Source organism: Populus nigra, chromosome 9 (assembly GCF_951802175.1).
Source record: "Populus nigra chromosome 9, ddPopNigr1.1, whole genome shotgun sequence".
In the NCBI taxonomy this organism is placed as follows: Eukaryota; Viridiplantae; Streptophyta; class Magnoliopsida; order Malpighiales; family Salicaceae; genus Populus; species Populus nigra.
Window position 1 is genome coordinate 13,737,712 of NC_084860.1, and position 21,892 is coordinate 13,759,603.

At 30.9% G+C, this 21,892-nt stretch overlaps 4 protein-coding genes across 5 annotated transcripts in view; all 4 read left to right on the plus strand.

Annotated features, from left to right (window-relative positions):
- The window catches only part of LOC133703743 (uncharacterized), a 33,958-nt gene that overhangs the window by 8,543 nt on the left and 3,523 nt on the right, over positions 1–21,892 (plus strand). The window lies entirely within an intron of this gene.
- On the plus strand, positions 3,185–4,386 carry LOC133702602 (uncharacterized). Its single transcript, XM_062126910.1, has 2 exons — positions 3,185–3,579; positions 3,770–4,386. The coding sequence occupies exons 1-2, from the start codon at positions 3,321–3,323 to the stop codon at positions 4,081–4,083; spliced, it is 573 nt and encodes a 190-aa protein (XP_061982894.1). The 5' UTR covers positions 3,185–3,320; the 3' UTR covers positions 4,084–4,386.
- Positions 13,687–16,116, plus strand: LOC133703114 (E3 ubiquitin-protein ligase RMA3-like). Its single transcript, XM_062127541.1, has 2 exons — positions 13,687–13,838; positions 15,179–16,116. Exon 2 carries the CDS (start codon positions 15,194–15,196, stop codon positions 15,965–15,967), a length of 774 nt encoding a protein of 257 aa, XP_061983525.1. The 5' UTR covers positions 13,687–13,838; positions 15,179–15,193; the 3' UTR covers positions 15,968–16,116.
- On the plus strand, positions 18,133–21,610 carry LOC133703082 (pentatricopeptide repeat-containing protein At4g21705, mitochondrial-like). 2 transcript variants are annotated; one of them, XM_062127495.1, is made up of 3 exons: positions 18,455–18,591; positions 19,549–19,595; positions 20,115–21,610. In XM_062127495.1, exon 3 carries the CDS (start codon positions 20,127–20,129, stop codon positions 21,354–21,356), a length of 1,230 nt encoding a protein of 409 aa, XP_061983479.1. In that variant the 5' UTR covers positions 18,455–18,591; positions 19,549–19,595; positions 20,115–20,126; the 3' UTR covers positions 21,357–21,610. The 2 variants fall into 2 exon arrangements, with proteins under 2 accessions (XP_061983478.1, XP_061983479.1); XM_062127494.1 differs by lacking the exon at positions 19,549–19,595 and having other exon boundaries at positions 18,133–18,591.

Here is a 21,892-nt window from a genome sequence, read left to right on the forward strand (position 1 = left end):
CAATCAATCCAATATTAAAAGATAAAATTGAGAAAAAACTATTAAAAATAATTAAAAGACCAACAAAAAAAAGGCATATGCAACCAATGGGTGAACTCATTAAACTTATGAATCGGGTAACCCAAGCTAGCACGCCAAACCTGTGAACTGGGTTATTGACTCCAGTAAGATTATAATTTGTTTTTTGAAAAAATATTTTTTATTTAACTACATGATAATAAAAATAGGCAATCGCAAAATCAAACTTCAACCAAATACTAAGATGCTAAAAACAATAATGAAAAAAAAAAAGTTAAACTCATTAAACCTTTTCTATGAAACTGTTTTTTTTTAGAATATAAGAAACAAACAGATAAAAAAAAGTCAAGTTCAATAATAATAAAAAAAAAAGACACCCCAACAAACCAATTTTGGGTTCGTAATTTTTTTCTTAAAGAAACAAATTAGAAAAAATAAAAGATAAATTTAGATCAAGATATTTAATATTATAATAAGGGTAATTTACCTTGTTGAATGTAATGAATTTTTTAATTCAAAATTGAAATAGAAATCTACAAACACATAAGATTTATTGGATAAAATAGAAGAAAAAAACTATTATGTAAGGTTACACATTAAAAATATCATAATAAATAAATAATTTTTATTTCTAAAAAACAATTTAATATATATAAAATATTAAAAAAACTACAAGTGAATAATATGAATCTCTTAAAAAATTAAACAAATTCAATATATTTAAAAACTAATCACTATTTAAAAAAGAATAAATAAGCAAAACATAATAGAGAAGTAAAATACAAATTTAAAAATTATTTTAAAAATATATATATAAAAACAAAAAAAAAAGAGCAAAGAATGAGGCCAGACCTAGCATCTGGGCCATGACTAAAGGACTTGCACGCAAGCCTGCAATGTTAGGCCCAGTGACGTGGGCTTTTTTTTTGTAAGATAATGGGGCTTTTTTTTGTAAGATAATGTCATCCACCCTGAATCAATTTGAAGGAAAAAAAAAAAAAAGATATGTGTTGTTTGGCATACCTAAATTTTGACCAATATAGTGACTAGAAAATCAGGGTGTCTGATTTTTGTCCTTTAAAATCAAAATTTCAACCCCAAACACCTAGAACCATAGTTTTTAAACCCGGCCCGGTTCAAGGCTCGGGTTCCGGGTTTTAACCGGGTCACCGGGTTTTCAACGGGTCACCGGGTCGCCCGGATCAATCCATATTTTATTTAAAAAATCAAAACAACGTCATTTTAGTAAAAAAAAAGTCAACGGGTTGCAACCGAGTTTTTTACCAGGTTTTGTCGAGTCACACCGAGTCATGACTTTTCCTATTTGTTTTTCAACCCGGCCTGGTTCCAGCCCCGGGTTCCGGGCCGGGTTTCAAAACTATGCCTACAACACACCCTCATAACCACTTTCAACTCATTCTTAACCTCCAAAAGTACAAAAAATCAATCCAAAACCAAGAATCAACTTATAACCCAATTTCTTTTCTAACTAGATATGTTTTTTTAGGCATTTTCAAAGCAACAAAACACCTAATTCAAACTTTCTTTGTCATATGAAATCATTTGGAATAAAAATCTAATGTTTTGGTGGTTAGAATCGTTGAAACGACACCTTTCTCTCTAGACCAAATTTTAATGATTGTCTCTTTCTCTCTCCTCTCAACCAATAAGAACTAAAAATGTTGAAATTGAAGTTTAGTACATAAATGAATATTTAAAAAAATACAAAGGACTAGTCACCTTATTGCAAAAAAAAAATGAGGGATAAAAATATACTCCACCAATAAATTTGAATGTGCCACTTATATTATCCATGTAATGTAGCACTTCAGTCACTTGTCTTGCAATTCAATTCTTACCCCCTAAAAAAAATATAATTTGACTCTAATTTGAGCTTAATTATGCAAAAAAAAATAATTTGAGGATCATATTAAAATTTTAAAAAATTTCACTATTGTAATTCATAGTAAAATATGAGAGGGTGAATAATAGTGTGGTTGCAATAAAAACATCACACCATATATATATATATATATAATTGAAAAATCCAAATTAAATGAAACTAAAAGAGCTATATATATATATATATAATTGAAAAATCCAAATTAAATGAAACTAAAAGAGCTCCTCTTTCATTGTAGCATCATTATTGTTTCCCATCTCACAAATCATCATGAATTACTAATAATGTTTTAAAATTTTCAATTTGATCATTAAATTTTTATTTGATCATGTTTCCCCTTCATGAAAAAACATATTTAGATTCGGGTTGATTTTTGGATTCGATTTGATTACAGGTTTTGAGGTGATTTTTTGATATCATAAATAAGTTTATCATGGTTTTTATAGTGTTTTATAGGTGTTTTGAGTAAAACAATTAGTTGAAAAACAAGTTTTTGGGTAAAAAAAACTTAAGTCCTGATTTTTTAGCAACCACAATGACAGTAATCTAGATAAATCAAGTGACGTGTCATCTGATTTATTTTTTCAAAAAAAATTTGGGTTAAAAAATATATTATCTGCCCCAAAAAAATAAAAAAATAAAATAAGAGTTCAATCGTACAGGTCTACACATGGATCCCGACAAAAAATAATTACCCAAAAAATTATAATTAAAAAATCCCTATAAATCATATTCTTGACTTTCATCTAGAATACGCAATTTGTTTTTAACCCTTTTAAAGTGCAAGAAAAAATGAAATTTATGCTTACATTTCATAGTCTTAGTTTCTTCTATATTTTCTTGATAAACTTTACAAATTTTTATTTCTTCATTAAGAATATTATTAAAGGGTTTTAAAAATATATTTGTTTTCAATAATATTTTATTTGAGAATTGAGATTTTTTACATGAGTGATCTTAATTTTTTATTAGTTATAGTTATATTATTTGAAAAACATAATAAATTCATGTTACACTAATTTTTTTTTAGAACCTGTTTGATTTTGTGATAGTAGTTATTTTTCAAAAAATATTTTATTTAAAAGTGTATTAAAATAATTGAAAAAATAATTTGAAGAAAAGAAAAAAAATAAAAAATTAAGTTTTTTTATATAATTTTGAAACATATGTTATATTAAAAATAAATTTTAAAAATAAAATAAATTATTTTAATATATTTTTAATTTAAAAATAATTTATTAAAAAAAATGCAAACACAGCTACATTACCAAGATCTATCTACATCATCATCATCATCATCACCCATCTCTCTCCATCACTCTCTCCATCACTCACTGGTCTTCTTCAATTCTCTCGATCTCTGGAGACCTAATCCCGAGCTGATAATACGATTCTCCACATGGCTACTGTACTTGAATCCCTCACCGTTCCTTCTCGCTCTTCTGCTGTCTTGCCTAAACCTGCTACTACGCTTGTCACTGCTTTTGCTTCAACTATTAATCGGAGATCGCTTCGCTTCCCACAACTCAAAGGCCTTAAGATTCACTTTCATTCTTCATCGACTGTAAATCGCTCTCTCGGATCGGTGAGTCAGAGTAGTTCTAGACTCGCTTGTGCTGGAAGGATCGTTTGTGAAGCGCAGGGCATTGCTGTTAAAGGTCCAGATCATAAATCCCATCTTTCGTTCTTTTTTTGTTTTTTTGTGATTTTTAATATTTTAATATTTTTATTTTTTAATATAAAATTGTAAATTTAGATATTGAAGTCATAAATAAGGGTTTACTATTAAATAATTGGAATTAATTATTGTGTAGAAATGGCTCACATCTCTTTGTGTTGGAACCGCAGTGCCCGCTGTTACTGATGCAACATGGAAGTCACTTGTGCTGGAATCAGAATCCCCTGTTCTGGTTGAATTCTGGGCTCCATGGTGTGGTCCGTGCCGGATGATTCACCCTGTAATTGATGAACTGGCAAATCAATATGCTGGAAAGCTCAAGTGCTACAAGCTTAACACTGACGACTGTTCTTCAATTGCAACTGAGTATGGGATTCGAAGCATTCCCACAGTTATCATCTTTAAAAATGGTGAGAAGAAAGAGGCCATTATTGGTGCTGTTCCCAAAACTACCTTAACCACCAGTATCGAGAAATTCTTGTAATGCAGGTGGTAAGTCACAGAAGCAGCATTTCCTGCAAATAAACTCCTCTTCTCTGTTTAGCTGCCAGTGCTCCAATTTATATATATATATATTATCTGCCCTTGTATAGTTATCAGATGCAGCTGTATTTTCTGTTTTCTCTAGATAATCTCGGTAACTATAGGTGTCTTGTCTAGTTGAATGCCTGTTTAGTAGCTTCTTTTTGCACAATGTAGATTAATCTGCAAACTATTGGCTTATCCTTCTTTACATGCCTCATGAAGTTAGGTCAGCTAATCAATAATTGACACAAGCCTTTCAGTCTATGCGGTTCCATTATATTACCAATGCAGATTGGTTTGAAAGGCATAAAATTTCAGTTTTTGATTTTTGTTTAGCTGAGGAAACCAATATGACTGAAATGGTTTTTAGTCATCTCCTCTGACACACATACAGAGAACTATATGTACAAGATTTGCATGAGTCGACCAAATTTTTTGAAACCAGCCTGGTCATACCATTCACTGAATCAAAATGCTCGGCCAGAGATCTTGGGGAGCTGGAGCCAATGTCTCAATAGGTGTATAGTTTTTATCTGATGTTAATATTGATTGCTGGGAATGTTTGGTCTTGGATGCTTTGAAGGAATATTGGAGAAGTTAAGTAGAGGTTCTCAGTTGGCCTTGTGATATGGAACACTCTCATCGTAATTCCATAGGGGAGTCTTTGTGTGCTGATGTAAGTAGATTGGGGGATGCATCAAGTTTGGAACAATTGTGTTTCAAACTGTTCTTGAATACAAGACACCTCCAATTCTTTGTATTCAAAAGCATTTTTTAATGCCACTGTAGACAACAGATGATCAATGATGAGGTGATCTGTAGCATGTCATTCTTATATTTCACATGCTTCTGTTATATGATAATCCATTTATATCTCTTTAGTCTCCAGTGCAATTTTTGTTTTTCTTATTCTGCAAGTTCTGCAGTATAAAGGAAGGGTGACTGCTTGTCAGTTAATCTAATGTTCTGTGCTTTGGTAATAGTGGGGGTGGGTCTTAGCTCTTGTTTTGGACTACCTCCTCACAGCTGCAATCTTTACCCAGTTGCTCCCTCTTGTCGGCCTTGTTTAGAGGCTTTAGTTTTCTTTCTCAAAGACGGATGAATGTTCATCTTGAGAGTAGCTTTAAGATGTATTTCAGTGAAGAGGCTTTGAAGTACGTTCTTTCCGAGGAGAAAAACTAGAACATGTCTCTTCATGTCAACCACTCGACCATCAATTCATCGGATTCCAAGTTGCAATATTTGTGTGTAACCACTCCCACTACTTCAAGTCTTAGTATCTGAAATAGATGCAGGAGTGATTTCTTGATTGTGTCGGGAGTATGGTGTGTTATCATTTGAACAACTGTTCTTTTTAGGTTAGACTCAGATGTCCCCTATTAGATTTTCTGGGGTCTTTTTATACGACCACCATGGAAAATCGGTGCTGTGCTGTAGTGACAATTGTTTCTTACAGGATTTGGATTTTGTGACACTGTACCCTTACTCATTTGGAAGTGCTGTCATGTGTTCTTGGGCATGAAATTGTAAACCATCTGAAATGTTCATTCTAGCATGAGTTTATTTATCGACTCTGCCATGGCAATACAAGACCTTGTTATCTCCCTTGGCCAGTAATTAATCTCCCTTGGCCAGTAATTGCTCGTATAAATGATGGTCTGATAGGACGAAGAGTACTCATTTAAGAAGGTTCTTGTTTCTGCCTTGCATGTTTCGGACTTTTGAGTGGATATTTATTCCCGTCGCCCACTTGGGCATATTTTCTGGATGGAAGCTTAGAGTAGCAACAGTAACGGATAAGTATCAAATTTCGTCTTGCTGCTGGACTTTAGGTGCTTGTATATCAACTTGGGAATATACTGGTAATATACCCTAGGCTGATATTTAATGTTCCACATTTGAAAGATTCATACAATTAAGTGTTGTGTCTGGGAATGCTGTTTTTTTCATAAATTTAAGTGTTTTTGGTTTAAAATTATTTTTTTAAAATTATTTTTTTATTGTTTGATATGTAGATGTTAAAAAAAAATTAATAAAAAAATTTAATTTAATATTTTTTTAAAATAATCACAATTATTTCCCTAATCACTCCATTAGTAACAGGGGGGATGAATTGACCAATGGGGCTGCTCTACGTCCTTTGGAAGTGGTATCTGATAATCTAGTAGCTCCTGTTATTTCTTTTTATTTATGTCCGCTTACTCGTGATGGATCCAGATTATGTTAGTTAATATAATAAAGCAATTAAAATGCCATTTTATTTTTACTATAATAATTCGTAGTACCTGTAAGTTTTGTTTTTTTTTTTTATCCTCAATCTTTTTTCCATTTGCATCCTTTTATTTTCAATTTAATGACCAATTTCATATGGTTTGCTATGGAAGGACAAGATTCAACAAAAATTAACTAATTTATAAAATAAGGAGAAACTGCGTTGCCATTCTCAAATTCGTGTGAAAAAGTTATTTTTGGTCCCCATATTTTCATTTTTCATCCTTTATAGTCCTTTTAGTTTTTGTACTTTTAATTTTGATCCAAAAGTTAGTTTTATATATTTTTAAGTCCTTGAGTTTTAGAAATGAAAGTGTGGGCTGGCTCTTTATGTTTTTTTTTTATTTATATTCTTTTATTTGATTTCTATTTAAATGCACCATAAAAAAATTAACATTAAATTTTAATTATTATTCAAATTTTTCATATTTCTCAAATAATATTATAGGTTTTTGTGAGCATGTTAACGTTTTTTTTTCCAATTATTATGTGCCTAATATGAAAAGAAAAGCTCCTAATATTCAATTAACATAATTTTTTTTAAAAAAATAATAGTTTTATATGACTTTATCCCATTTATCAAGAAACATTTCTTCAATCATATATTAAGTACAAAGACTTTATTTTAATGTTTTTTTTTTAAGAAATTCTTTTAAGATCATGATGGGTTTTTGTTTAGAAAACAATGCTTGCAATTTAAAAACATGTTTTCATTAAAAAAAAATAAAAAGAAACATTAATAAGAAAATAGAGTTTAAATTAAAAAATATTTTTTTCTTCTTATTTTAAATAGCTAAAACTAGATAGGTGACTCGAGTTACATTGTGAGCCAGCTTAGTCTTTTTTCAATGTAAAAAAAGGATGTCAAAGTGACACAAGTGTTCCTAAAAAATGCAAAAGAAATTTTAGCTTGACTAATTTAAATAATATGAATAAAAAAATACAATAAGAATAAATAAATTAGTAAAAAATAACAATAAAAAGGTAAAAACAACTTGACTCTAGTAAATCTAGGTTAGCATGTTAAATCTATGACTTTGTCATGATATCGGGTAACCTTGTCGAAAGCAAATTGAATAAAATTATGAAGATCAATTACTAAACAATTCAATGATGAAAGATGAAATTAAAAAAATAAAAATAAAAAAAGAATAGAAAAAAACATGAGTCAAATCAGGTTAACCCAGTAACCCTATGACCATGGGTAAAAGATTGGGATAACCTTATGGAAAGGAAAATGAGGAAAAAAAACACGAAGACCAATTCTCAATCAATAAAATGCTGAAAGATGAAATTGAAAAAAAAATCAATTTTAAAAAAATCAAATGTTGAAAGATCTTATTTGATAACAGAGCAAAAATTAAATAAGAATGTGACAACCTCATATAAAACAACATGAAAAAAAAATAGAAGCTCAATTTGTAGCAAATTAAAATGTTGAATGATGAAATTAAAAAACAAATAAAAAAAGGTTGAAAATCCAACCCGAGCCCACCTGAGGTAGCATGTAAAATCTACGACCTGATCACAATATTAGGGTAACTTTGTCAAAATAAAATTGAATAAAACTATAAAATTCAATTATCAAACAACCTAATGTTAAATGGTGAATTTTAAAAAAGCAGCAATAAAAAAATATATTAAGTCAACTTAGGTCAACCTACTAGCCCCATGATCATAGACATAAGATTGAAATAATCCTATAGAAAAGAAAGTGAAAAAAAAGAAGCATGAAGACCAGTTCCTAATAAATTAAATGTTGAAAGAGAAAATTAAAAAAATAAATAAAAAATAACCTAAAAAGGATCAAAGTCAACCCGTGTTAACCTTCAAAACTCGTGACTCTGGTTATGAGGCCAGAACTAACCTCATAGAAGGCAAACCCTAAAATAACAAAGCAAGTTCTCAATCAACAAAAAGCCGATAGATGAAATTGAAAAAACAATACAATAAAAAAAGAATTCAAAACAAAACAAATAGCAATAAAAAGTGATGATCAATTTTGATATTAAAATCAAATGATGATGGATGAAATTGAAAACAAAATTCAATTAGAAAAATGATAAAAGAAATAAATAACAATTAAAAAAATAAGAACCATATTTAATTTAGAAATTAAATAAAACTAAATGATGAGGGATAAAATTGAAGAAAAAATAAATCAAGAAAATATATATAAAAAAACAAATAAAAACTAAATTGGATAAAAAAACAAATCATATGATACATTTATATCCTGGCAATGAGAAGAGAGATAAAGAGATGAGGAGAATAAAAAAGTTCACCGGAATCTAATTATTACTCCTTGTGCACATGTACTTGACCACCTGGAAGACTATGTTGAGACGCTTCTAACACCGCCGCAAAAGATGATGTTTAACTATCGAACAACAACATACATGCCATCTTAAGGTCCCTGAGTATTGCTCTTGTGCTACTGCATGCATTGCATTCACCAAGTACTTTTTGTTTTTAAAATTATATTTTATATGTATTAATTCCTCTCATTCAACTTGATAATAACAAAAAAATAATAGAAAAACTCGAAAAGGCTCATAGATAGAAGTTAAATAATTTTTATTTTTAAATATAATTAAGTTATTTTACCGTACTAACAAAATGGAAAAAATCTACCTTCCCCGATCAATTTATAAATAACTAATGAGCCATAAGAAAATGGTCATGTGCCATAAACCATATTACTCTATAAAGCAAGTTAAATAATTTTTCTTATAAGAGCAAAACAATCATTACTCTATTTCAATCTACAATTACTCGTGTATGGGTATCCAGTGAAAAATTGAGCACTTGTAGATTTTGGTTAATTTTATTTTAATAAAGTATAACTTATTATTTTGGTTAAAAGAATATTGACATCTAATTAATTATGAAAAATTAACGAGAATAGTTATGTTAATCTATGTATAATTATTGATTTATTTTATGAAACATGCGTATTAAATTCTCATTTTACGCTACAAATATTTCTTGATGTTAAAAAATTAACATCGCCTGCATTATTTGTTTTCTTCATTATAAACTAATTCTTGATTCGACCGATGAAGAACATGTGAGGTGACTAGTTCCGACCTAAAAGATCCCGATGGATCAGAAGAACACGACGACCACTGTGGACAGCTATATTCAACAAGTCCTTTCTTGGTGAAGAAGAGAAAAGTCTCCTCGAAGAAATAGTTCCATAAATTGAAAAATGCCTGTGAGGTTTCTCTTCCTTTACCAGTGTTGGATTCGCTTCAGCTGCCTAGAAGGAAGGCTGGCTTGTTCTTTCGAGGTTTCGTTTCCATGATTCGTTATGTCGACAAGCTGTCTGTCTTCTCAGGGCTTCCCTCCTTTCCTTTCAATTCAAGTAAAAACAGAGATCTTCCTTAAGGTCAGATCTTTGAAAAATCAATCAAAGATGGTTGTTGTCAAGTAGAAGCTACCTTTACCTTTGTTCGTTTCCTCATGGGAGCGGTGTCCCGGAGTGTTTGGTAACGCGGCTTGTATTTATATCTTAAAATTTTAATTTTTTTTATCTAAGATTAAATTTTTTATATATTCTAGTATCAAAAATAAATTTTAAAAATAAAAATTATTTAAATCTAATTTTAAATAAAAAATATTTTAAAAATAATTGATATCACAATACAAAACATACACTACATATGATTATGCTAGTGTTTTGATGACGCTAATTTTTTTTTTTAATTTATTAAAATGAATTAAAAAGGAGTGAGACCACGTCAAACTAAATTTCACTAGAATAAGAATTTTTTTCACAATACAAAATTATGCTAGCCCAGGAGCATCTAGTCTTTGCTTTCTTGTTTTCTAAATTGTTTTCTAATCTTTTTTTAAATTATCAATTTTTTTTATGTTTTTTTTATCTAATTTTTTTAATTAATATTTAAATCAGTACCCCTTCTTCTTTTTTTTTTATTTTGTTTGAAGAGTCTCTTTTAAATAATAATTATTTTTTTAGTTATCCATTTAAATTTGAAAAGTTTTTCTAATTCATCTATAATTTTTTTTTTATCTTTTGTATGGATGAAATTTATTTTTAAAAATAAAAAAATTATTTTCAGATAATATTTCTAATATGTGTAATCTTACATGATGTTTTTCACCGTTTTTATTTTTCAATCAATTTAATCCGTGTCTTTATTTTTATTATCATCTGCTTAAATAAAATAATTGCTTTAATAAATAAATTTAGCAAAACAATAAGGTAAATATCCTGTTTTTCAAGACTAAATATCTTAATCTACATTTGTCTCTTGATTTTTCAAGTTTTATCTTTAGGTATTGCTAATGACTTTTTATTTATTTATTTGCATATATAGTTTTTGATTTATTTGATTATATATATATATAATTTTTTTTAAAACTTAGATTTTATAAATTACAAAAATACTTTAAAAAATCTATATATATAATTTTTTTTATAAATCATAAAAATATTTAATTCTCAGCTTAGAACGGTCATATAACTATGTGTGTGTGTAAATATTTGTTTACATCCATTTCTTGCTGCGGAAGGCAAGTATAAGCTGACGAAGATCCATGCACTTATTTAAAATAGAGATTAGATTAATTAAGATAAGGATTCCATCACAAAAAGCATAAGGATTCACATCGCATGCGTGTGCGTGTGCGTGTGCTTGTATGAGTCGGTGATCATTAAGAAATATAATTAATGATGCTCGTAATTTTATTTTATTCTTCTTAATTATAATAGGGAATAATTCATTGCATTATCATGTTTATACCAGAATTAATTATTAATAAGATAGAACACTAAATTATCATTAAAAAAAAAAAGAACAAGAAAAGAAACATATGATATTGGCTAGGAAGGGGAATGGAATTGTATGGTGGTTGTAAAGAAGATATACGTTAGAGTGTTTGTTTTTAAGGTTTGATCGTGTTTTTTTAAAATTTAATTTTTTATTATTTTTATATGTTGATTTAAAAACATAAACATTAAAAAATAATATAAATTTTTTGTTTATAATAAAAATACGTAGGAAAAGTGTTTGGGCAAACCTCTGTATTAATCCCCCAGCTATGCACCGATTTTCAATAAGGTGCCAAATCTATACATTTTATCAATCGAATCCCAAAAATATTCACATTCTTCGATCAAGTCCTCCCTCTATGTCCATTAATTTTTCCATCTACATTGCATATCTTATGCAACAATAAGATTCTGCTTCGAGAAAATAAAACTTGTATTAGAAAAAGGAAGATCTTAAGCAAGAGAACCATATTCTTTTTAGGGACCTAATTGAGAAAACCACAGAGATTGTTTGGTGCTATAAAATTATTAAGTTATTACACGTCTAAAATCACTAACTCTAGATGGGCATAAAAACTCAAGAGGATAATTATAACATATTAAGACGCTCTTTCAAAGTAAAATTCTCCATTTTCTTACATAATTTTATCTTTCATTCCATTTTTCAAGAAAAAGAAAAAAATTCATGAAATTTACAAAAGGACTAAATTATAAACAAATTTAAAAATACAAGGATCAATTATATATTTTTAAAACTCCAAGGATTAATTAATAAATCCCGTTAAACTACAAAAACTAAGTTAAAATATACTCAAAACTCAAGTGACCTGCTGAGATCCAAAAAGTAATATTCATGTTGCTTCGTGCTGGAGAATAATATAAATTATATATTGAAACATCACCTAATAATTTAGAGCTTGCTTGAATTGAATTAATTTTTTAACATGGTACAAGAGTCTTGATAATTAAGTGGTTATGAATTCAAATTTCAATATTTTTATTTATTTAATAAAAATAAAAATAAAAATAAAATAATATAAATCAGTATCATTTTAAAGAATATTTTTTTAAAAAATGAAAAATAAAAAGAATTCCTGCTGCGGATAGAGAAACATGGTACCCTTTCCCGAACGTTCTAAAATTTCTAATACAGTGGGCGGTTGGCTGCGGTCCAGTGTCTAGAGAAGAGGTTGGTAGGTGCGGTCCAAGGTGGCTATAAGCAGATCCAAAGCATTTCAATTCAACCCTTGAATATAGGTAGCTAGGAGCTAGCAGTCAGCTTATCTAGATTAGCTTGCTTCTAAGATTGCGCTGACTCAGTTATGCTCTCATTATTCTTCTCTTTATTTTCACCCTTCCTTTTCTTACAAGTTAGACGAGTTGAATCCTTTTACGGGCTTTACATCTCATTCATTAGAGAGAGGTGTAAAATACAAGCTAAAAGCAAACAATTCTCATTTTAGCTTCTTCTTCTTCTTCTTTTTTTTTAATTTCTTTTCATACCAACTCCATCCACTGAAACTACTAATGAAATGTTTAAGAGTATAGTTGTGTTTTTAAAATATTTTTTATTCAGAAATATATTAAAGTAATATTTTTTATTTTTTAAAAAATTATTTTTAATATCAGTATATTAAAATGATCTAAAAACACTAAAAATTATTAATTTATAGTAAAAAATAAAAATAAAAAAAGGTATTACCAATTTTCTTTGTGGTATAGTTGAGAAGCAAAACAAAAGAGTTTGTTCTATATTAAAACCCAAGAATATTGTAATTATAAAAAAAACATTTAAAATATTTAATATTTACTTGTCCAAGTTTCACTTCTAAAAGGTTATTACGAGTATGTTTGATAGTGTGGCTTTTCGTGCTGAAATGCATGCCAATGATATATTTTTTATTTTTTAAAAATTATTTTTGATATCAACATATCAAAACGATTCAAAACATACAAATCATATTAAATTTTAATAAAAATTAAAAAAATTAAATTTTAGCAAATCGCGTTCCCAAACGGTTTCGTCCGCGTTCCTAGGCGTTAACAACTATAAGAATGTAATAAAAAAACTATATTAAATTTTTTAGGTTTTTTTTTTACAGTAGTAATTTTTTTTTATTCACTTTGAAGAATAACAGATTTTTTTTCTAGCTAGAAGAGAACAACTAATTTTCTTTTATTTTCTTTTTTTTGGAGAAATAACAAAATATTCCTTATAGGTAGAACTACTTAACTTTAGAACATCACCAAAAATAGAGTTTGAAACGAAACGAAACGAAGTGATACGATGACACGTAATTCACACGTGGTGGAGTGTAAGCGGTACAAAAGCAACGCTCCTAGGTAGCAGCAAATCTATGTACCCCCACCCACAGACAGACGGACATGTAATAAGGAAAGGCCCACTGTTTTTCTTTCTTTTAAATTAATTTATATATTATTTATTTATTTTTTATCCTTAACATCCTTCCTTATATACGTCGTTGATCCTCTCCATCCTCAAATCTCTCTCCCTCCTCTCCATTCCCTGTCCAGAAACTCACATCCTCTTGCGTTAAAGAGACTGCATTATAGTTTCTGGCTTTCTGCATTATTTTTAAGGGCATTCTTCTGTTTCTTCTTATTCAGTTCTTACGACGTAATAGGTATCATCTCCTTCTCGCTTTTCGTTTTGTGGGGTTGTTTTCTTGTTTTGAGTTTTTATTCAATAAACTTTGTGGGGATTTTTTTGATGTCAATTTAGACTTTGATTTGTTTCTGAGTATTTTAATATCGGGATTTTGATCTCTTTTGCAATCGTGATAGAACTGCAGTTTTTTTTTGTGGGTGTTTTGGAATGGTGAGAAAATTATGTTACCGGATTTGTTTGTCTTTCTATAGTAATGGCATGGATATGGTTAGAGAAATTAAGCTGCTAATGCTTAATTGTTTTTCTCTTGGATTATCTGTATGTTTCTTTCAAAGTTTTGTTCGATACTTTTTGAGTCCGAAGTTATTAAAGCCTTTTTGCTTTCGGATAGAAAGGATAATGAGTTTTCATGTTTTTCTTAATCTCAAGATTTAAAACTTTGATTGGTTCTTTTTGGCTGTCAAACTTCTTCTTGATTTTATATGTTAAGAGGATAAAAAAAATAGGTCTTTGAAAGCAATTTAGTGACTACCCTTTCGGCACTTTTCAATGTGAAAGAATCTGAGTGCTTTAGAAATCAGTTTAATTGTAGAAGAAGACCCTAATTCATGGCCCAAAACGTTGCACTGTTCAGTATTTTTTGGACCAGAAATTTGTAATTGGGAGCATATTAGTTTGTTACAGGTTTTAGATAGCTCCAAGTGGCCCTCTGATCTTAAGGTGCTAGATATGTAAGATTGGTGAACTCAACATAAACTATTCTGCTGTTCCAGTCATATGTAAGATTGGTGAACTCAACATAAACTATTCTGCTGCTGTTCCAGTCATCTACCTCTTGATCTCTTGTGAACTCAACATAAACTATTCCGCTGCCGTTCTAGTCATCAACCTCTTGACCTCTTTATTTGCTAACCCGTAGTTTTGTTCTTCTCATAAATGGTTGATGGGTTGAGGAATCTTCTTACATGGCTCTTCATTTGATTAACTTCAAGCCAATTCTTTGTCCTTTTGTAGTATTCCACTTCAAAACTTTAGCCTTTTGCTGTTTGAAACTTTAGCTCTCCCCCTTTATTATTTGCTTGCGCTTATTTGGATGCTTAACTTATCTGTGTTTGAAACTTTAAATATCTGGTCTCTGGGAAGGAGTATTATTGGCAATTGAACTCTATTGCTTATAGCGGATACTTTTTTCTCTGGAATGTTTCCCTTTTCTTTTGTTTCTGCCAATAGATGGTTCTTGCTGTATGTTTCTGTGTCTCTCACGCATTGTCACACACATATAGTTTGTGCACATGCAGAATGGTCTCTCTATGAATATTTCCATTGATATGCTAAGAAACCTTGCTTTTAATGCAGAACGTGTGGATATATATGGAACATCACTTCTTTGATCACGAGACACATTTTGAATCTGAGGAAGTTGTTGGACTCGAGCAGAAATATAAATCCATCCCAGCCCCAGCAGCAGTCTCAGACAATGACAGTGACCTTTTCGAATGTAATATATGCTTAGACTCAGCACATGACCCTGTTGTCACCTTCTGTGGTCACCTATATTGCTGGCCATGCATGTACAAATGGCTCCATGTTAAAACCTCCTCCCCTGATGCCGTTCAGCAGCAGCCAAGCTGCCCAGTCTGCAAGGCTGCTATTTCCCCAACTTCATTGGTTCCCCTTTATGGCCGCGGCCCATCCTCATCAGAATCAAAATCCATGGGATCATCGGTGGATGCAGCCTTACCCCGTAGGCCACTCCCTTCGGGATTGAATACTGCAAGTACAAATACTTCACGTCAAAGTCGGCAGCCTCATTCAAATTCTTTCAATCCACACTCTCAGTCGTTTCAACACCAACAATACTTCCATGATCCTCATGGAGGTTATGCGGCCATGACCTCATCAAACCTTGGGAGTACGGTAATGACAGGTTTTTTCAATCCAATGATGGGGATGTTCAACGAGATGGGGTGCTCAAGGATTTTTGGTACATCAGTCACGAATATGTTTGCCCGCCCTTACACAAATCCTCTCATGGGAAGTAATAATCCTAGGATGAGGAGGCAGGAAATGCAGCTTGATAGATCTCTAAACAGAGTGTCCATCTTTCTTTTTTGCTGCTTCATTCTGTGCCTTCTCTTGTTTTGACTAGCTCATATTAGAGCTTTTGTATATAGTTGATGAACATACACACTGCAGGGACAATCCGCTGTAAAGTTTTTGCTGGTAACTCTCTTTAGGAGATTTTCCTCCACATTTTTGCACAAATCGTTGCCATTCTTTATGTTGGCTTGCCATTTTTTCTGAGTTGTATTTTAGATTATTGAGTGCTGAAGATCCATTTCTACCGTTCGAAGGTTAAAGAGAGGAAAATTGACAACCTTTGAATATCAACTGATCAGGATCACACGCAACCGGTATTCCAAATTGGTGAAGGAAATGAGTGGTAAATTCTAAGAAAAACTAGGATGTCACCCTCGGAAATCTTAAACCATAAGTTCTTGACTTACTACAAGTTCTGCAGTCTGTTTAATTATACAGGTCCCTCATTAATTGCCTGTGATGAATTATTGAAGATTTTCTTCTTACCTGGAATCCCTTAATTGGTTTAGATCTTGGGTAATTCTTTCATTTGCTTTAATTAATTAGTCTGTAACTAAACTAGTTGAGCAGTCATTAGTGCCAAATCTTGTATCGCTGTTTAAAAGTTCATAGATTAGCTCTCAAACCGAGGGGTACTACTTTCCAAAGCAAAATCTAAATGGTTTCGTATTTCTAATATATAATACAAGTATATTTGTTGGTCAAGAAAATCTGAGAGGTACTTGCTAACTTCTCAACCTAGACTAATCCTGTCTATCTATTATTTACCAAGAAAAAAAATTAAATATTTATAAATTATTTATCAAGTTTCAAGTATTTAGTGTTAATTAGTTTTCAAAAGTTTTCAAATAGAGAGTGGCAGTGTTAATTTAGTGTGCTAGGGTTGAGAAGAGAAAGTAAATCTGAAAGTATTTATAAATTCTAAATTCGGATGCAAAATCATGAGTTTGTATTACTTTAATTGTGTTTACTATTTTTATTAAGTATGATTTTATTAGTTTTTAAGTTATGTTTTTATTCTAAATTTACATGTTAGATGTATATTTACATGTAAAAACATATAATTTTACAAGTTAAATTATAATTATATTTTTTTTTACGATGATGGCCTTGAACTTATTTATTTTATAAAGGGGTGCTAGTAAGGTTTTTTTTTTTTTTTTTTTTTTTTTTTTAACATAAAGAAGGAAGTTAGGCTTGGTATGTTATGGGAGTAAAATCTTTGTCGGACTGAATAATCTAATCTTAGGTTAAACGGTTATATCCTGACCTAATACGTACTAGTAGTTTTTAAAATAAAAAATTAAAAAAATAATGTTTTTTATAATGATCTAAATATTTACAATGTGATCCAAGTGTAAAACATTATATATATATATATATATATATATATATATAATACTTACATAATGATTTTCCCACGCATTTTAAAATATAATATAATTATATTTAAATCATCCTATTTAATTCAAAAAAATATCTTACAAAAAGGTCTGCTATAAACAGAAGTAGAGTTAAAAAAAAAAGGAAAAATAGTGAGAAATTTCGTGGTGCTGTTATAAATCTGCGAGGCTGTATATGGCCCAAGTGATGTTTGTTCATGCTAGAAAATTAAAATTAATTTGTTACATGTTTAAGCTTTGTGATTATTATTAGTTAGTATGCTATACAGCCTCAGTTTAAACGATTGAAATTGATTAATCCAAACAATCTTAAACCTAAATCTTTATATTAATTTTAATATTTTGTATTTGTTTAGTTGTTTATTTAATTAATTTTATGGTTATTTAATTTATAATTTTTATATTATAAATTTATTAGGTGTTTTATAATTTGCACTTTCTCATAAAATTTTAATAAAAAAATACATTTGGTTATTATTATATAAAACAAATATCATTATGTCTTTTATTTAAGAAATGGATAAGTTGCTTCGTAAATATTATTATAATAATTACTATTTTAATATACAAAATCATATTATTATTTTTTATAATACTAAAAAACCTAAAAAGTTCAATGATCTAAACTTTAAAAGTTTACAATAAAATATATAAACTAAATTTAATTTGATTTGCTTTGAGAACAATTAGTAATCCTCAAGCAAAGTTTCCACACACTTTGTAATTAAATTTTAAAATTATATTAAACATCCTGAAACCGAAATATATTATTTCAATAAAAAAAAACATGATGCCAAAGAGAACTTACCAGATCAAAGGCGAGTCGAGTTCGAAAATTTTATAAGAACGTAGGCTCGAAGTCCTAAGAGGAGTGAGCTACCCACCTGCTTAAACCCCTCTAAAACCCTAATCCTAAGTTCCTCTTCCAAATCCTTCATTTAACCCAGAAAAACTACCATCCACTCTCTTCCTTCACTGTAATCACTGAATTATCGATTTCCCTAAATGGCAGCGCTATTCTCTTCTCTTGTAAACAGAACCCAAAACCTGGTAGCAAATGCAATCATGAGAAGATCATACTTCAGAAAGGCAACAACTCAAAGGAACAACCTTTATTCTAGAATCAGTCCACTTGGTGACCCACGTATCAGTTTGGCTCCAGTGCTTGATCAGTGGGTTGAAGAGGGCAAGAAAGTTAAAGACTACGAGCTTCGAACAATTGTTAAAGGCCTTCGTGAACGCAAACGCTTTAAACAAGCTCTTGAGGTTAGTGGCCAATGAGTGGCTTGATTTTGATACTCTGCAACCAAAACCCTTGTTTGATTGATGAGAAACTTGGGGGAAGGAGAGGAAAATAAATGTAGGTTTTGTGTTGGATTGTGTTTTGTATTGTAGAAATGGATAATTTTTACTGAATTTCGGTGCTTGGTGCTACTTTTTTAATTATGTCTGCAGTTGTATTAGCTAATGGGAAAATGTAAAGAAAAACTGAAATATTTGTTTGTGTTTTTCGTGCTTGTTGGGTTCATTTGATTAGGATCAGGGAGCTATTGACTTCTTGTATTGCTCTCAATAAATGAATGGACAAATAACAAGTTGAATTTCGTTAAGTTGGAACTGGGGAGGAGGAGTTTTCTGGGATTGAACAACTCGAGTGATGGCTCATTTGGCCTTGTTTTTAATTAAGGCTTATGTTTCCTCTAGAAGCGTGGAAAGTGAAAAGGGGAAGCTCAGTCTGATATCTAATGCCGGTTTATTCCTTGAGACTAGCGATAATGATGTTAAATCAAAATCAAGAAAGTGGATTTAAGATGAAATAAAGCAAATATATTCAATTTTGCTTCCTTTCTAATAGCTGTCGTGGAGCTACTTTTTTTTGCCTTAAGTGTTTGTAATTTTGTTAATCTCATTCAAGTTCAATACTAACAAGTCACCAAGATTCGTGAATGATAGGCCTTAGCATTCGTAAAAATGCCATTACGCAGTTACTTACTGCTGAAATCGGTTCTTAGGAATTAGAGCACAAGAAAGTCATACAATTCAAGCATTTTTTGTATGAATTGGCTGCTCTCAGATCTTCAACCCGTGACCTCTTTGTTAGGCCCGTGCATTATATTTCTCCATCAAATGGGGGGAATTGTACAGATCCTGATGTACTGATGTAAGAATCCCAAGCAACCATCCGGGCATGACTTAATTTGTTTATTGTGTTCTTGTTTGCAGATCAGGCTTAAATTTTGAATCTATTTGGTGAATCATTGCTAAACCAGGTGTTGTATTAATCTTTTGCATTATTGTAGTTTTTTTTTTCTATTTGATGCATGGGAAATAGAGGGATTTATCCTCATGGGGCTGGTCTTAGTGGTACTGAAATTTCTTAGATATCAGAGCTTGTTTAAAAGTAATCATCATAATTATTGTGTTTGTATATACATTGTAGTTTTATTTATTTGATGCTATGAACCTCTCTTGTGAATCTGTGTTCCATATACCAATGTCCTGTGTGTTGGAATTATTGTGACTCTTACTAACAATCACTATTAAACATAGGGAAAAGAGGAACTTTTGAAGTGCTCTGCATTCCTTTTCTTTTCTTTTCATATTCATTCAATTTCTCAAGCCCTTGCTTTAACATATTATTATGCCAATATCTGAACATATCTCTTGTATAGAAGACCTGAATGCTAAATTTTCCTTTGCGCCAGGTAATGTCTGAATCTTGACTGGCACTTTCAGGTATAAGGTTCAACATCTCTTAATATTTTTTGTTTGGATCCTGGTCTGTGCAGGTTTCTCAGTGGATGAGTAGCAACAGGCTCTGCAATTTCTCACCATCTGACCATGCTGTGCGGCTGGATCTGATTGGCAAAGTTCATGGACTGGAATCTGCTGAGAGCTACTTCAAAAACTTGGATGAAAAGGATAAAATTCACAAAACATATGGTGCTCTTTTGAACTGTTATGTCAGAAGTGGTCTTGTTGAAAAGTCCCTTTCCCATGTGCAGAAGATGAAGGAGCTGGGTTTTGTTTCCACTGCTTTGAACTACAATGATATCATGTGCCTCTATGTGAACACTGGCCTGCTAGAGAAAGTTCCTGATGTGCTTTCAGATATGAAGGAGAATGGCATTTCCCCTGACCTTTTCAGCTACAGAATTTGCTTGAAATCTTATGGGGAAAGATCTGACTTTGATAATGTGGAGAAAATTCTACGAGAAATGGAGAGCCAGTCACATATCTCCATGGACTGGAGAACATTTGCTACAGTAGCCAATATCTATCTAGAAGCAGGTCTGAAAGAGAAAGCACTTGTCTACTTGAAAAAATGTGAAGAGAAGGTTAATAAAAATGCACTAGGCTACAATCATTTGATTTCGCTCTATGCAAGTCTTGGGAACAAGGATGAGATGATGAGGTTGTGGGAGCTTGCAAAAGCCAACTGCAAGAAGCAACTCAATAGAGATTATATAACCATCTTAGGATCTCTAGTCAAGCTTGGTCACCTTGAAGAAGCTGAGAAATTGCTGCAGGACTGGGAATCGACTTGCCAATATTATGATTTTCGAGTTCCAAATGTCGTCCTCATCGGGTATTCTAGGAAAGGTTTACCTGAAAAAGCCGAGACAATGCTTCAAGACATAATAGAAAAACAAAAGATGAAAAATCCAAGTAGTTGGTCTATTATTTCAGCAGGGTATATGGATAAGCAGAATATGGAAAAGGCTTTTGAATGCATGAAAGAAGCTCTGGCTGCAGATACAGAAAATAACGGGTGGAGACCGAAACCTGCAATGATATCCAACATGTTGAATTGGCTTGGTGATAACAGGGACGCCCAAGAAGTAGAAGCATTTGTGGGCTTGTTGGAGACTAAGGTCCCAAAAAGTAGGGAAATGTATCATGCGCTCATGAAGTCGTATATCAGATGTGGGAAAGAAGTGGATGGACTTTTAGAGAGCATGAAAGCTGCTGATAGTATAGATGAAGATGAGGAAACAAAGACAATTCTTAGTTCAAGACAGCAAGTATAACGATTGAGTCGCTCGATTTTACTGGTTCTCCCAAATTCTTACACTGGATGCTGCCAAATCCTGGCAAGGTGCATGTGCACATTCAACCAATTAGTGAAAAGGGCTTTCAGATTCTTCGACAATCTAGCTTCAGCTTTCAAATTTGTATGGAGAAATATTTGAATCATTTCCCTTCCCCTCAAAATTAATCATTGGGAAATTATTTTGTTAAATATTGAAGTAATTAGCAGTAAAAAAATGTTGATCCCCACAAACACTTCTCTAATATTTTCATGGTTTTACTTTGTTTAGAATTGCGTTCTAAATATTATGAAAATTTAAAAATGTTTTTTTTTAATGTTTTCTTATTGTTTTGATGATATAAAAATAATTTTTTAATATATTTTTAAATAAAAAATATTTTTAAAAACAATTACTAATAAAAACAACACCCACAATGAAATGGGCTTTTATAAGTTTTCAGTATTGGTGTAAGCCCACTTTCCTTTTGCTTTTTTTTTTTTGTTGAAAAAAAAAATTGTTGGGTTGGAACTACC